We start from the raw sequence: 17,331 nt of genomic DNA, 5'->3' as shown, positions 1-17,331 counted from the left end.
AATGCAGTGGGAAAATGTTCACCTTCGATGGCCACTGGTATGCGGGAGAAGTAAGCTCTTCACGGATGAATCCCAGTTTCAGCTGTACCGGGCATTAAGCAGACGTTGTGTGGGCGAGTGGTTTGCTGATGGCAACAATGTGAACAGAGTGCCCCATGGTGGAGGTGGGGTTATGGTATGGGCAGGCAATAGCTACGGACAATGAACACAATTGCATCTTATTGATGGCAATTTGAATGCACAGAGATACCCTGACGAGATCCTGAGGCCCATTGTCGTGCCATTCCTCCACCACCTCATGTTTCAGTATGATAATGCACTGCCCCATGTCGTAATGATCTGTACACAATACCTGGAAGATGAAAATGTACCAGTTCTTCCATGGCCTGCATACTCACCAGACGGGTCACCCATTGAGCATGTGTGGGATGCTCTGGGTCGACGTGATAGCGTGTTCCAGTTCCCACCAATTTCCAGCAATTTCGCACAGCCATTGAAGAGTGGAACAACATTCCACAGGCCACAATCAACAGCCTGATCAACTCTATGCGAAGGAGATGTGCCGTGCTGCATGAGGTGGTCACACCACTGGTTTTCTGATCCAAGCCCCTACTTTTTTTTTTTAAGGTGACCAATAGATGCATATTTTTCTGTGACTAACAGATGCAATCCATAGATTAGAGCCTAATGAATTTATTTCAACCGACTGATTTCCGTATATGAACTGTAACTCAGTAAAATGTTTGAATGTTGCATTTATAGTTTTGTTTAGTGTATTTATCATGCTTGTTTCATTGTTTCTTTATATTGCTATTGAGGACTGATTCTTAACTTACTGGCATGGTTAAATAAATTAAATACATAGATGTTTATATTAGAGGTCGACCGATTATGATTTTTAACGCCGATACCAACTATTGGGGGACCAAAAAAAAGCCGATACCGATTAAATCGGACGATCTTTTTTTTATATATATATATATATATATAATATATATATATTATATATATATAATATATATATAATTATATATATATATATATTTGTAATAATGACAATTACAACAATACTGAATGAACAATGAACACTTATTTTAACTTAATATAATACATCAATAAAATCTATTTAGTCTCAAATAAATTAAGAAACATGTTCAATTTGGTTTAAATAATGCAAAAACAGTGTTGGAGAAGAGAGTAAAAGTGCAATATGTGCCATGTAAAAAAGCTAACGTTTAAGTTCCTTGCTCAGAACATGAGAACATATGAAAGCTGGTGGTTCCTTTTAACACGAGTCTTCAATATTCCCAGGTAAGAAGTTTTAGGTTGTAGTTATTATTGGACTATTTCTCTCTATACAATTTGCATTTCATATACCTTTGACTATTGGATGTTCTTATAGGTACTTTATTATTGCCAGCCTAATCTCGGGAGTTGAAATGCTTGAAGTCATAAACAGCGCAATGCTTGAAGCACAGCGAAGAGCTGCTGGCAAAACGCACTAAAGTGCTGTTTGAATGAATGCTTACGAGCCTGCTGCTGCCTACCACCGCTCAGTCAGACTGCTCTATCAAATCATAGACTTCAATCTAATATAATAACACACAGAAATACGAGCGTTAGGTCATTAATATGGACAAATCCGGAAACTATCATTTCGAAAACGTTTATTCTTTCAGTGAAATTCGGAACCGTCCTACATTTTTTCTAACAGGTGGCATCTATAAGCTTAAATATTGCTGTTACATTGCACAACCTTCAATGTAATGTCATAATGAACGCAAGAGAAGTGACACAATTTGCCTAGTTAATATTGCCTGCTAACATGGATTGCTTTTAACTAAATATGCAGGTTTAAAAATATATACTTCTGTGTAGTGATTTTAAGAAAAGGCATTGATGTTTATGGTTCGGTACATTCGTGCAACGATTGTGCTTTTTTCACAAATGAGCTTTTGTTATTAAATCATCCCCCGTTTGGTGAAGTTGGCTGTCTTTGTTAGGAAGAAATGGTCTTCACACAGTTCGCAACGAGCCAGGCAGCCCAAACTGCTGCATATACCCTGACTCTGTTGCACAGAGCGCAAGTGACACAATTTCCCTAGTTAAAATAAATTAATGTTAGCAGGCAATATTAACTAAATATGCAGGTTTAAAAATATATACTTGTGTATTGATTTTAAGAAAGGCGTTGATGTTTATGGTTAGGTACACAAGTGCTTTTTTCACGAATGCGCTTGTTAAATCACCCGTTTGGCGAAGTAGGCTGTGATTCAATGATAAATTAACAGGCACCTCATCGATTAAATGCAACACAAGCTAGATAATCACTAGTTAACTACATTACTAGTTTATGTTAAGATTGATTGTTTTTTATAAGATAAGTTTAATGCTAGCTAGCACCTTGCCTAGGCTCCTTGCTGCACTCGCATAACAGGTACTCAGCCTGCCACGCAGTCTCCTCGTGGAGTGCAATGTAATCGGCCATAATCGGTGTCCAAAAATGACGATTACCAATTGTTATGAAAACTTGAAATTGGCCCTAATTAAATTGGCCGTTCCGATTAGTCGGTCGCCCTCTAGTTTATATCACATTACCTTGAACAGGTTAAACTGATCACATTTAGTTTCCTCTTTTATTCTATTTCACCTTTTTAAATTTTGCTTTCACCCCCGGCACAAATTCAATAGCCCGGTAGATACACACTTTGTGTGTGTGTGTGTGTGTGTGTGTGAGAGAGTGAGTGAGTGAGTGAGTGAGCGAGCGAGAATGAGTGAGAGACTGCAGACAGCCTGTCTCCCAGCATTGCTGTTCCCCCGTGGAGGGTGTGTATGGTTCTTGACAGAGCAGAGTGTAATGTGTGATAGATCGCACTTCAGGGACCTGATAATCACATCACCCTCTATCGCCTATCAGCTGGCCACCACAGGACACCTTTCACACGGACACAGGGAGCCCTCACTCTCCCCTCCTGTCCCTCCACTCTCTCTCTCTTTCCAAGCCCCCACTATCTGTCTTTCTTTCTTTCTTTGTCGTGTTTTTGTCTGCAAATTGCGACTGACCACAGAGCTGTAGCATAAACAAAGTGGAACACAGCATGCAGAAACTATAAGCTAAATTCCTTCATCCTCTCACACCATGAAGGGCGCTGAGGCAGGGAGAGCCACCGCTTTCAATTCAATTCAAAAAGGCTTTATTGGAATAGGAAACGTGTTTCCATTGTCAAAGCAAATGGAATAAACAATAAAGGGAAATAAACAACATTAAACTCGAGTTTTAAAATACTATAGACATTTCAAATATTATTATTGGCCATGTACAGTGTTGTAACAAGGTGAAAATAGTTGAAGTATGTGAAAGGGTAAATAAACAGATAAACCACATCTTGCTGCTGTGATTGCACATTGCAGTATTTCACCTAACCGATATGGAAGTTTATCCATGTTTGATTTGTTTTAAAATTCTTTGTGGGTCTGTGTGAAATATGTTTCTCTGTGGTTATACATTTGCCAGGAGGTTAGGTGTAGCTCAGTGAGCACATAGCTCGTCCTCTCGTGAGAGCCAGGTCTGCTGTGGCAGAGTCTGTGCATAGTGGTCAGGTATTCTGCCACTGTGTACTCTCTGTTTAGGGCCAGATAACATTCCAATTTGCTTTGTTTTTTTGGTTGATTATTTTCAGTGTATCAAATGTGTTTTGGTCCTGGGGCCCTGTTTGTGAACCAGCCCCAGAACCAGCTGGTTTTTGGACCATTATTTTTGTCTTACTGAGATTCACTGTCAAGGCCAGGTCTGACAGAATCTGTGCAGAAGATATAGGAGCTAAGCACCAGACTTTGGTGAAAGTCATGTTCTTCACATTACCCTCTCTGGTAAAGACAGTGTATTTGTCACGTGCACAGGATACAAAAATATGTTCTTCACATTACCCTCTCTGGTAAAGACAGTGTATTTGACACATGCACAGGATACAAAAAGATGTAAACAGTATAGTGAAATGGTTACTTGCATATTTGCATAATAGAATGAACAAAGACAGAAAATGACCAGATAAAAGTATTTGAAATAACACTTACCCAGACACACTTTTCTAAATTCATGGGCCATGTGAAGGAAATACTATAACCACCTCCCAGCCACATCTGGCTAAGTGGATTGGTCACTGTTGTCTAGACATGTACGCGTTCATGAAATACAAAAGACGACCATAATCACCCCCATACACACCTGTCTAACTTGATGGGTCATGTAATCATCTAGCGAAATGGTGTCTTTTGTTTAGACATGTAGCTAAACAATGAATCCCAACTCATTCTACCACCAATTCAAATCCTTCACATAGAGATGATCAGGCTGGTGATTGTGGCCTGTGGAATGGTGTCCCACTCCTCTTCAATGGCTGTGCGTAGTTGCTGGATATTGGTGGAAACTGGAACATGCTATTGTCTACGTCGATCCAGAGCTTCTCAAAACATGCTCAATGAGTGATATGTCTGAGTATGCAGGCCATGGAAGAACATACATTTTTCAGCTTCCAGGAATTGTGTACAGATCCTTGTGACCGTGCATTATCATGCTGAAACATGAGGTGATGCCGGTGGAGGAATGGCACAACAATGGGCCTCGGGGTCTCGTCACGTTCTCTGTGCATTCAAACTGCCATCGATAAAATGCAATTGTGTTCGTTCTCCATAGCCATTGCCTGCCCATACCATCTTTGGTCGTGCAAACCCAGTTTCATCAGCTGTCCAGGTGGCTAGTCTTTCATGATCCAGCAGGTGAAGAAGCCGGATGTGGAGGTCCGCCCACACAAAGCCATACACATGGTCTGCGGTTGTGAGGCCGGTTGGACATACTGAAAATGTTTCTAAAACGACGTTGAAGGCGGCTTATGGTAGAGAAATAATCACTCAATTCTCAGTCAACAGCTCTGGTGGACATTGCTGAGGTCAGCATGCCAACTGCACGCTCCCTCAACTTGAGATAACAGTGAAGAGGCGACTCCGGGATGCTGGCCTTCTAGACAGAGAAAAAGCCATATTGACTGGCCAATAAAAACAAAATATTAAGATGGGCAAAAGAACACAGACACTGGACAGAGGAACTCTGCTTAGAAGGCCAGCATCCCGGAATCACCTCATCCCTGTTGATGTTGAGACTGGTGTTTTGCGTAACTATTTAATGAAGCTGCCAGTTGAGGACTTGTGAGGTGTCCGTTTCTCTAACTAGACACTCTAATGTACGTGTCCTCTTGCTCAGTTGTGCACCGGGGCCTTCCACTCCTCTTTCTATTCTGGTTAGAGCCAGGTTGCGCTTTTCTGTGAAGAGAGTAGTCCACAGTGTTGTATGAGATCTTCAGTTTCTTGGCAATTTCTCGCATGGAATAGCCTTCATTTCTCCGAACAAGAATAGACTGACGAGTTACAGAAGAAAGTACTTTGTTTCTGGCCATTTTGAGCCTGTAATCAAACTCACAAATGCTGATGCTCCAGATACTCAACTAGTCTAAAGGCGGCCAGTTTTACTGCTTCTTTAAATCAGAAAAACAGTTTTCAGCTGTGCTAGCATAACTGCAAAAGGGTTTTCTAATGATCAATTAGCCTTTTAACTTCTCTACGGTAGTGTAGATTTTGCTGTGATCTGATAGGGGTGTCAGTGGGCTGACTGAACGCTCTGAGAGACTGGGTTGAGGTCAGTAATAAAGTAGTCTACAGTAAGGCCTACTACTGCCAAGGGATGATCTATAGGTGTACCTAGAGTAGGAGTCCCCTCAAAGCATACCCAGCGTGTTTTTTATTTTATTTCAACTTTATTTAACCAGGTAGGCAAGTTGAGAACAAGTTCTCATTTACAATTGCGACCTGGCCAAGATAAAGCAAAGCAGTTCGACACATACAACAACACAGAGTTACTCATGGAGTAAAGCAAACATACAGTCAATAATACAGTATAAACAAATCTATATACGACGTGAGCAAATGAGGTGAGATAAGAGAAGGCAAAAAAAGGCCATGGTGGCAAAGTAAATACAATATAGCAAGTAAAACACTGGAATGGTAGATTTGCATTGGTAGAATGTGCAAAGTAGAAATAAAAATAATGGGGTCCAAAGGAGCAAAATAAATAAATAAATAAATAAATAAAATACAGTAGGGAAAGAGGTAGTTGTTTGCGCTAAATTATAGGTGGGCTATGTACAGGTGCAGTAATCTGTGACAGAGCTGCAGGAGATGTGACCCATTTCTGTTGGTTATGTTCCCGTAGTGGTGTCTAGGGGGCTATATCTCTCTCCCTCTGTGACCCAGTCCCTCCACTATTCCAGAAGAACCAGATCCATGACTCAATGTGCCTATATTTAGTAATTCACTCACCAAACATCAGATCTGGTCCTGTGAACCCACGGCTCGTTACCTTCAACACTGTCTTTCAAATGGAATCAAACTAATTAAAAACAACCAAGAAACAGAACCAAAATACAGTTCACAATAAATACTTTTGGATGAGATACAATGTTCTCTCATCTCTCATAGGCCCAGGAGTCTGTTTCAAACATAAACACTGCTAGACAATGTGGGCTTGTAAAAATAAAAACAGAAATTTGAGTTGAAGTGGTGGCTCTATCAGCCCATTTACAGACGGGCTGCCAGACTCTGGTATTTCCCCACAACATATTAACCCAGGCAGGCAGGGAGATGATGACATGAAGCCGAGTTGCCAGTGAGTTTCTAGTCTGTGTCGGCACAGTTACAACTCTGTTAACACTGACAGTTAAAACCCATCATCAGCTTCATGACACCATACGCTGTAAAGGAAGCAACTATTTCATACCAGCAGCAGAGTGGGCTGTGGAATGCTAATCCAGCGAAAAAGAGCAGACAACAAACCATGTTATGTCAACACTGCAAACTCACACGTTCTCCTAATGCTGTGAAGCACACAGAGAGAGAGAGCACCACTAACAAGAGAAAACAAGGATTGCTCCTCTGCAGACAAGGCCAGTCTTCTCCTCAGAGACTTGCTGTTAGTGTGTGTGTGTGTGTGTGTGTGTGTGTGTGTGTGTGTGTGTGTGTGTGTGTGTGTGTGTGTGTGTATAGTTATATAAGGATGCTGCACTACTAGAGGAGAGGAAAGCATGGCTGTCTGGGCTGGTCTGAGGAGGAATGGGAACAGTACAACAGTCTGCCTGAGAAATACAGACTGGAAATGTGAGGAATGAGCCCTGACGTACGTGTGTGTGTTTGATGGAAAGGGAGATGGAAAAGTTGGTGACCGAGAGCAGGCCAGAGAGATTAATGCAATATAGTGAAAGAAAGAGAAAGAGGGGAAAGATGGATCCAGGAATGTGAAGATGTAGTGAAGACAGAGATAAAACAAAGAAACAGAGTGAGTGAGTATCCAGAGCAGAGGATGCCAACTCCTTGGAGCTGGATCAGGGTAAGTGCTAACCGATTTGCTCTAATGCATCTGCATATCATCCAGCCACACCATGAATAGAGCATTACAGTGGGCAATGGTTGGGGGGGGGGGGGGGGGGGGGCAGAGAGTCGGCATTTAAAAGGGTCAATCAGCAGTTGCGACATCCATTTCTGGACTTGTAAATTCATTATATTTACTCAAGAATATAAACTTATAAATGCTTCATGATCTTAGTTGAACTGTTCTACCCCATCAAAACCCAAAACATAAGATTGTTTACAAATATTGGAGTAAAACAAAGTAATTGTTAAAAACTGAAAAGCCTCAAAACATGGTTAAAGCTATCATTTTGATATCATCGCTGGTAAGTCCTTGCATCCATAGCAGCTTATGAATTTGAGAATGATTACATTTCTCCAGCCCCATTCTTCAGCTTTTTACCAAAACACTGGCAGTGAGTGTGCTTTGTTGTTGTTTAAATAGCTGATTGGACCTTTAACATGGCTTTTTCCTCTCTCCTCACTATCAGAACTACCAGGGACCTTTTTCTGTCAGTGGGTTGAACCTGGGATTCCTGAAAAAAGAGCTATAGCCTGAGGTGGTTGTATGGGTAGCATTAGTTAGGACTGCAGCTTTCACAAACTGGAGGAATGCTGTGTACTTGGCCTGGATGGGTGCCACAACATGCTCCTAAAATCATCAGTGTGTAATACCTGGATTCAGAGGTTTCTATCAAGAAGAGGTAAATATACAGTTCTGGCTGGATCTAGGTAGCAGCAAATCAATGCTTGGTACACCACTACAGATATTTCATTGGACCTGGGCAAGAGGCAATTTGTTTGGACGCTGACAATGACAAACATAGGCATGGTAGTGGTAGGTCCTCCTGGGATGGACTACAGAGCTACTGCACTATAAGAACATGGGAGACGTAGTTTTGAGGAGGTGCAATGGGCTCAAGTTCCCACAGCAGATGCAGGGCAGAGTTCATTCAGAGTGCATTCTCTGATGCCACACACGTTGACATTAACTGAAGGGGGGGGGGGGGGGGGCAGAGCGAGTGCTACCATGCCTCCGCTCCCTCCCAAAGCTTTGAGTCCTTTCTGTGCTACCATGCCTCCGCTCCCTCCCAAAGCTTCGAGTCCTTTCTGTGCTACCATGCCTCCGCTCCCTCCCAAAGCTTCGAGTCCTTTCTGTGCTACCATGCCTCCGCTCCCTCCCAAACCTTTGAGTCCTTTCTGTGCTACCATGCCTCCGCTCCCTCCCAAAGCTTTGAGTCCTTTCTGTGCTACCCTGCCTCCGCTCCCTCCCAAAGCTTCGAGTTCTTTCTGTGCTACCCTGCCTCCGCTCCCTCCCAAAGCTTAAGTCTCCAAACAAGATGAATAAAAACACCACTCTGCTGTTTGTTTAACGAGGGCCTGAAGAACAACTCCTGATTCAGACTCCTGACACAGATAAGAGCATAATACACTGTGTATACAAAACATTAACAACACCTTCCTAATCTTGAGTGGCACACCCTTTCTCCCTCAGAACAGCCTCAATTCGTTGGGGCATGGACTCTACAAGGTGTTGAAAGCGTCCAGCACAGGGATGCTGGCATATGTTGACTCCAATGATTCCTACAGTTGTGTCAAGTTGGATGGATGTCCTTTGGATGTCCATCCTTGATTGACACAGCAAACTGCTTTCAACTGTTCTAGAAAAACCCAGGGGCATTGCAGTTCTTGACACAAACCGGTGACACAAATCTGAATGGCACACATACACAATCCATGTCACAATTGTTTCAAGGTTTCAAAATCCTACTTTAACCGGTGTCCTCCCCTTCATCTACACTGACTGAAGTGTAGATGAAGTGTATTTAACAAGTGACATCAATAAGGGATCATAGATTTCACCTTGTCAGTCTAATGGAAAGAGCAGCTGATCTTAATGTTTTGTACACTCAGTATCTCAAAGGAGTTAATGTATATAGATTATCATATAAGAGATTCACAGTGGGAAAGTACAGTAGCTAGGTTTCACCAAAAGCTGCTTAACATGAGTCTATCAAAAGTGAGAGAAACGATATAGGCCTATACTTCCAAATATATTTATTGGTCTTAAAGTTGATCACGTCTCGTATCAAATGTGAGGTCTCAATGAAAGAGGAAAAAACAGATTGCCGCCAGACAGAGACACTTGAACAAACACCAACCAACAATACCATTTCTATATTTCATCATCAGCATCATCATCATCATTATCATCCAGGGAAGCTCCAGACTTGGCAGCTGGCACACCACCGCCCGAGGGGGAGAGGCATCAGTCACAGCTAACAACATGACCACTGGTCTGGGCATAGCAGGTGGAGGTCAGGGAGAGAGACAGTGAAAGATAAGGTGAGGACATGAGAAGGAGACAGGGAAAGGAGGAGAGGAAAAGAAGGATGTGTGTGAGACACGTGTGGGATTGAGTAGGGACATGACGAATAGAAAATAAACTGGTTCTGTTAAAACATTAAGAAAAATTCATAAAATTCCACATTTGCGTCTCAAGGCGAGTCCATTTCAGATGGTTAATAAGCATTGCACCTGTACTACTATTACTGTACCTTAATTACACCTCGCAATGTTTGCATTTCCTCGTTTAACTTCTAAAAGTATTGCCATACAGGACTTTGCTGCTGTCGCTTGCCTTTCTCTGCCATTTTTTCAACTGTTAATGACGATGACGTAGTGGTGTAGGGTTGACTCCAAAATAACGGATTCCTCAACTCCTTGCACATCGACTCACGATGTCGACTCCCATTTCTGAGTGTCAAAATTGGATTCCCCTAAGAATCGACTCCTGAGATTCAGTATTTTTAGGATGGAGGAGACCGATTAGTTTGCCACACTTCCGGGAACACAAACATCTTTCAAAGCGAGGAACGGAGAGAGAGGAGAGGGGCACAGTATAGGCAGGTAGGTCACCAGGCATACAGAATCAGAACTGTGCACTAGGCCCATCTATCTTCAATCAACAGCAATGGATGCAAAATCACTCAACAAGGCCTATCATCAGTGATTAGGCTTTAAAGATGAGCGAGATGCAACAGTTTGCTCTCACAGTACCTGCGAACGTGCATGAGTTTGTTCACAGTGTGGTAGCCAGGGCACTAAAACAGAGGAGAAGTTAGTCTCACGCTTCAACGCTCTTAGTTGTTGCTGAAATTGACCCACTATGCCAGGGCTATTCAACTCTTGCCCTACGAGGTCCAGAGCCTGCTGGTTTTCTGTTCAACCTGATAGTAATTAATTGCAAGCACCTGGTGTCCCAGGTCTAAATCAGTCCCTGATTAGAGGGGGAAAATGATCAAATGCAGTGGAACTGGCTTCGAGGTCCAGAGTTGCATTTGAGGGCACTATGCTGTTTACTTTCTGCAACAACAAAAAAAGGTTAGGGATTTCTCTTAATGTTAAGGATCCCAATTTGGTTTAAACGTTTTAATGTTCACATCCCTAGGAGGGAGTGTTTGTGGACAGGGATGATTGAGAAGGAGGGATAAATACAGTACATAGAACTAATAGAAGTCTTCTTACCGATCTGTCTCTCCAGGTCTGCAGCCTCGTCAGGTGTAGCTCGGGGCAGGACCCCCGGGTCACTGAAGCTCGTCCTGAAGAGAGTCCCCAGCACAAAGACAAATAGCACCCCCCCTATCACTGGGATGGCTGGGGTGAGCTGCACCGACAGGAAGGGACAGCTAAGGGAAAGAAAGATGAGAGAGAGAGGCAGAGTTAGACTCACAGATCCTCAGTGTGTGCAAGTCCTGAAGTATTCAGAGTAGGCTGCACTAAGTCAAACATACGACTATCATGAGAATCGTCGGCACGTGTTTGCTGGCCAAGAAAGTGTCGTTTCGGGAAGTGGATATAATTATTCTCCACGCCCAGCCCCATTTTAAAGCAGAGCGTAGATATTAGATATGGAGACTCATGACCTCCGTTTACAGACAATTATCCGGACGCCTGTCTCTATCCCACCCCCTCAGCACCCTCCTCCCCCTGGGCCAGGGCTTCCCCAGTGTCTGCCCTGTAATCTGCTCTAATGACAGATCATTGAGTTTTATCCCATTAGTTAGGTCTGATCTTGCAGGTACTTATTACTGTAATCGCTTTATCATTAGAGCTGATATGGCCAGGCCATGCACTGTCACTTCCGATTTCATTACTGACGAGGAGCCGGGGGGGCCGATGTGAGGCATTCCTTAAGGGGGATATTAATGAATGTGTGACGTGGAGTCCTTATGGTTTATCAAACAAACAAAATGTAATTCTGTTACTTTAAGTCGGACACTTACTATGAAAAACTGTACTATAGAGTTGAGCCTTGCTCAAAAAGTCCTGTACCACATTAGCCCATCTGAATGATGTGACCACTGTAGCCCAGGAATAGAAGGACGAGGAACAGCACCTGATCGGACTGGTAAAACCGTTCACAATTTCAAACACACGTCAACAAATGTCATTATCAAAAACGCTCATCATTGAACTGTCCCCAAATTCACAACATAGAAGGAGAGGTGATCCTAAACATGCTCTAGTCTCTCAGAGAGGATGGATTGTTATCAGGCAAGATGACATGGAACAGGGCACAGAGAGGTGAGAGGGGGGGATTATTATTATTATTCCATTAGTATGATGTTCAACAGCAGGAGGGAAGATGCCTGCAGCGGGAGGACAGCAGTGCTGCCGTTCACAGAGTACTTACGCTCTCATTCATTGACTGTGGTTTGAAAGTCAATGCCAAGCAAAATCACATTTGATCATAAAGGCCAAGCTAGGGACTCTAAAAGGAAGTGATAGGTTGCTCAGAGTGATAAGTGGGAGAAAGGTAGCATACATCCCTGTATGTGTAGACAGAGGCGAGAGGGGAAATTATCTATAGTCATGTTTACATCAGTGTTAGTTGGCACTATGTGAGAACCTGAAAACATGGCATGCTAGGAAATACTAGGTAATAGGGGTGTGCCGAGTAATCAGACAAAACGAGTATTGTACGTGGTCTAAAGAACTCATCTGGTTACTTTGCCTGTCTGTAAAGAACAGGGCGGGCTCTACGTTCATCCTGCTTACCCATATCAGTTACGATACTCGGAAAGGCACTGGAGCAACGAACCGCCCTTGCTGTCTCTGCCTGGCAGGTTCCCCTCTCTCCACTGGGATTCTCTGCCTCTAACCCTATTACAGTCACTGGCTTACTGGTGCTCTTCCATGCCGTCCCTAGGAGGGGTGTGTCACTGACGTGATCTTCCTGTCCGGGTTGGCGCTCCCCCCTTGGGTTGTGGCGTGGCGGAAATCTTTGTGGGCTATACTCGGCCTTGTCTCAGGATGGTGATTGAAGATATCCCTCTAGTGGTGTGGGGGCTGTGCTTTGGAAAATTGGGTGGGGTTATATCCTGCCTGTTTGGCCCTGTCCGGGGGTATCATCGGACGGGGCCACAGAGTCTCCCGACCCTTCCCGTCTCAGCCTCCAGTATTTATGCGGCAGTAGTTTGTGTGTCAGGGGGCTAGGGTCAGTCTGTTATATCTGGAGTATCTCTCCTGTCTTATCTGGTGTCCTTTGTGAATTTAAGTATGCCCTCTCTCCCTTTCTTACACTTGGAGGACCTGAGCCCTAGGACCATGCCTCAGGACTACCTGGCCTGATGACTCCTTGCTGTCCACAGTCCACCTGTTATAATCTCCACCCGGCACAGCCAGAGGAGGACTGGCCACCCCTCATAGCCTGGTTCCTCTCTAGGTTTCTTTCTGGGTTCATTGTTTGCTGTTTGGAGTTTTAGTCTGGGTTTCTGTACAGCATTTTGACATCAGCTGATGTAAGAAGGGCTTTATAAATACATTTGCTTGATTGCCCTGATTGGAGAGTGAAGTTGAATTCCTCCATAATTTCACCCGATTACTTTTCCTCCATGTTTTTGGTCTGATAATATAGATTGCTGCTGTTTGCTATCAAGCTATAAATGTGTCAAATATCTTACAAGCGGGGCAAAAAAAAAAAAAAAAAAAAAAAATGAAGTAAAAATAATGAAAACGCTGAGTGACAGAAAACTTGTCTGCCTGCTGCAAGTTGAGGGATACAGACACACACCTAATTTGCAGTGAGAACATGCAGGGAGGTATTTTGCCCACATCTACTTAGGCATATTAAAAAACTTTTTTTTCTTTCTTCTCCGATCACCAATATCATCTGATCCGACTATAAACGGTACATTTACAGATACAATTACGAGTATGGCCAAACCCTACTAGGTATGCAAAGATATTGCAAATATATTGTGAATTAGGGAGCATTGGTGGTTGACTATCCAGCAGAGTTATGGCAGAGGCCTGTTCCATCACCATTCTCCAGGTGGCAACACCTTGGGAGCCTGGCCATATCCACGGTGCTACAGAACCAGGGTCGCAGCCAGGGTCAGAAGGTGGGAGCCAGCACTCCCACCAACCTGGCCACACTATTATAAGCCTACTATTCTTTGGTGCTTGAGTGGAGGATGGGAGTCCAAAGCTGAAGCTAAGGAACCAACAATGTTCAAACACTGGCTGGTAAAAAAGTAACCATCTCAGCTTTCAGATGATCTCACGTTGACTAGCATAAATTTATGCAGCCAAAACTTCAAGAATTTTGGCCAAGATGTGAGAGGTGGGTATTGATGGCCAGATTGGGGGTGTGACTGACAGAGTCTTCCAATCCACTGGCTGTCTTTTCTGGGTGACTGCATGTGCCTGGCTTGCTGGCCTCCCCCCAGGGCACACCCTGGTCAATGCCCATCCCAAGTTCCCATCCCTCAGTAAGGCTGCTGCCAGGCAAGCGTGAGGACACTACATCCTGTAAGCCTTATTAATACCACGACTGGGCAGCAGCTGCTGTCGCCAGCTGGCTAACACACCAAATCTGGACCTGCTATAAAAAGTGATCAAGTAACAGTGAAACAGCAAAAGTAGCTCCTGTTTCACCAAGTTCCCAGAGCAGCAGAGAAAAGTTCCCACAGAAAGAGTTCCCAAAGAAAGTGAGGGTAAAAGTAGAGCCGTGTGGATGAAACATGGTGGTAGTGTCCTCTGTCCTGTTGTCTGGGACATCAGCTAGGGTCTACTCTGCACAATGATGGGATAATAGCAGCGCTGGCTGGACTAATATCCACGTTTCCCATTCTGCCAGAGATGGACTAAATGTGATCTGCTGTGTGCCTGGAAATTGTCTGTGTCTGTGTGTGTGTCTGAGCACTGACTCTTCCACAGTCACATGCTGGTAGAGCAGAGGGTATAGCAGACTTACAGACCAGAGGCAGGTCATAGTGAGCCTCTTTCTATAGCTCAACCAAGGGTGAGCATACATACCAACTCACGGACATCATCACCCTCTGACATAGTCTGGGAGAGAGGGACAGGGAGACACACGATTAAGTGCACGGGAGATGGTGTAGCAACGGAGTTGCAAAGGCTGACTATGAATGCATACAACCCACTCCATGGTGAAGCTCTCATTCCCATGAGGTAGTACAGACCCAGTGGATCCCCTTCCACCTCTGTCTGTTGAGAGATCATGTCGTTCTGAGCATAGCTGTCCCTGTGAGGAGAGATTACAGTGAGGAAGATGTACTCCAGAGGCCTGCTCCTGCCCTGCCTGATGATGTAATCCATTACCAGGCCAAATCCTCAGAGCCAAGTTGAGCCCTGCTAGAGCTGGAGCTTGATATATATAGCCCATCACCACCATGACCCTGCAGTATAGAAGGCCAGAGTGGAGCTAAGAGTCATTCATTCTGACCATAGCAGTCCAATTGTGTGTCCATCAATCCAGAGCCATTGTCTGCTTTTAATGATGGAAACCGCTAAGCAAGATGGAATAAAACTACAGTTTGAATGTCTTTCTGCTGTCATCATATGGATGGTACCTGTGGACGCTAACCTGCCCCCTCTGTGGGATGGTTAACCCAGGCGAGGATGAGCAGAGTGATTGTTCCTTTCTGCTCTTGTGATGCATCCTGGGCTTGTTAACCTCTCTTGGGTAGGGGGCAGTATTTTGATGTTTGGATGACAAACGTTCCCAAAGTAAACTGCCTGTTACTCAGGCCCAGAAGCTAGGATATACATATGCATGGTAGTATTGGATAGAAAACACTAAAGTTTCCAACACTGTTAAAATATTGTCTGTGAGTATAACAGAACTGATAAAACCTGAGGAAAATCCATCCAGGAAGTGGGAGTTTTTGATGTGGGTAGTTTTCAATTGAATGCCTAGAGATGATCTAAATGGTTAGGACACATATTGCAGTTCCTATGGCTTCCACTAGATGTCAACAGTATTTAGACATTGTTTCAGGCTTGTTTTCTGAAAAATTAAGAAGAATGAGACCATTTTGTAAGTGGACTGTAGAATCAAGCAGAGCACCCCCCCCCCCCCCCCCCCCCCAAAAAAAAACAGACAACCAGAGGCCACACTAAGCTTACACTGTTGTTGTTTTGGGATAGGCTATTATCACTACTGATGTAGGATTTTAATTTGATCACTCTTTTGCTGCTGATAAATTTTCTGCACCTCAGGAAATGCAGATGAGCTTCATGATTTACACAATTCACCGAACACTCACTAACACAAGGTCTTTTTAAATTATTTTTTTACCTTTATTTAACTAGGCAAGTCAATTAAGAACAAATACTTATTTTCAATGATGGCCTAGGAACAGTGGGTTAACTGCCTTGTTCAGGGGCAGAACGACAGATTTTTACCTTGTCAGCTCGGGGATACGATCTTGCAACCTTTTGGTTACTAAGCCTAGTGGTTAAAGCGTTGGACATCTGCCGCCCAGGTTATTAATAACAGTACTGCACTTTTCATGTTGCCAACTTTTGGCCAGCTAATAGTCTAACCACCAATCCAGCAACTTTTGCTGCACGATTATTTTGCTGCGACAATATTGGTCACATTTTGAATCTACATCTGTAGTAGTACACCACAGTGGGCAGATGAATAAATCTCACAGGTGACCTGAATCTCTGGTCCCTACCGCTCGCATTTCTCCTTGCTCTGGAGAGCTCACACAGTAATGGAGGGTGATTCTGAGAATTCTGAGCCCTAAGCACTCATGTGTTTATCCCTGTCAATGCAGGCCAGATGCAAGGCTTGCTGATCGATTGAATTTACAACACACAGCATGCTGGAGAGGCCTAATCCCTGCCTATTTTGCTCCAGCTAAAGTGAAGGGAAACCCACAGGACCTACTGTGACATGAAATCCATTCAAGGTGAGCTGGTCTCATCTGTAGGGAATGGACAAGGTTTAACAGTTCAATGCCTTAGAAAGAGATAGGAGCCTGAAATTGTAAGACATGAAGAGCAAAGCGTATCACGACGAGGAGTAAAAACAAGGTAGACCTAATTGTTTGAAAAGCACTAGGCTACACTACTGGCCGAAGCGGTTTGACACAAGAAAGAGATCTAAATGCAATGACAAGTGGAAAGGTTTCAGGGGCAGTCTCTCAAGCCCTACACTGCAAGTCCATTTAGACAGAAAGCAAGCAGACAGAGACATGTCAAATCTCTAGGAAACAAAAATGAATGTCCAAAATTGTTACTGGAGCTCTTTTCATCTATCCATTCAATCTGGCTTCCATTCAGTCTGATTGGTCACACATATCGTATTGAGAAATCCAGCAATTACCAGAGCTAATGCGAAATCACTAGGGATGTGAAGCACTTTACAAGGCTCATGTGAGGCCATATCTCCACAGCCCATCACTGCGAAGCAAGGTCGGCGTAGCTCTCAAGACTTTCTTGGAAATTTGAAAGCATTTCTGCTCTGTGCTTTTCTTGTCAAACTGTTCATGATAATCTGACCCAAGGACAGCCAAAGGGGGTAATTAGTCAAGCTTTTACAGACTGTAGGCTGTGTTG

General features: G+C 43.7%; 1 protein-coding gene across 11 annotated transcripts in view; it reads right to left on the bottom strand.

The window, feature by feature from the left end:
• LOC110498046 (probable palmitoyltransferase ZDHHC14) overlaps positions 1-17,331 on the bottom strand; it is an 89,226-nt gene that overhangs the window by 42,977 nt on the left and 28,918 nt on the right. For all 11 annotated transcript variants that reach the window (XM_036954983.1, XM_036954978.1, XM_036954979.1 and 8 more), the window contains one exon: positions 10,981-11,141. In XM_036954983.1, coding sequence (XP_036810878.1) covers positions 10,981-11,141 — 161 coding nt within the window. The remainder of the gene's footprint in view (positions 1-10,980; positions 11,142-17,331) is intronic.

The sequence above is a fragment of the Oncorhynchus mykiss genome, chromosome 19 (assembly GCF_013265735.2).
Source record: "Oncorhynchus mykiss isolate Arlee chromosome 19, USDA_OmykA_1.1, whole genome shotgun sequence".
In the NCBI taxonomy this organism is placed as follows: Eukaryota; Metazoa; Chordata; class Actinopteri; order Salmoniformes; family Salmonidae; genus Oncorhynchus; species Oncorhynchus mykiss.
This window is presented reverse-complemented; position numbering and strand designations above follow the sequence as displayed.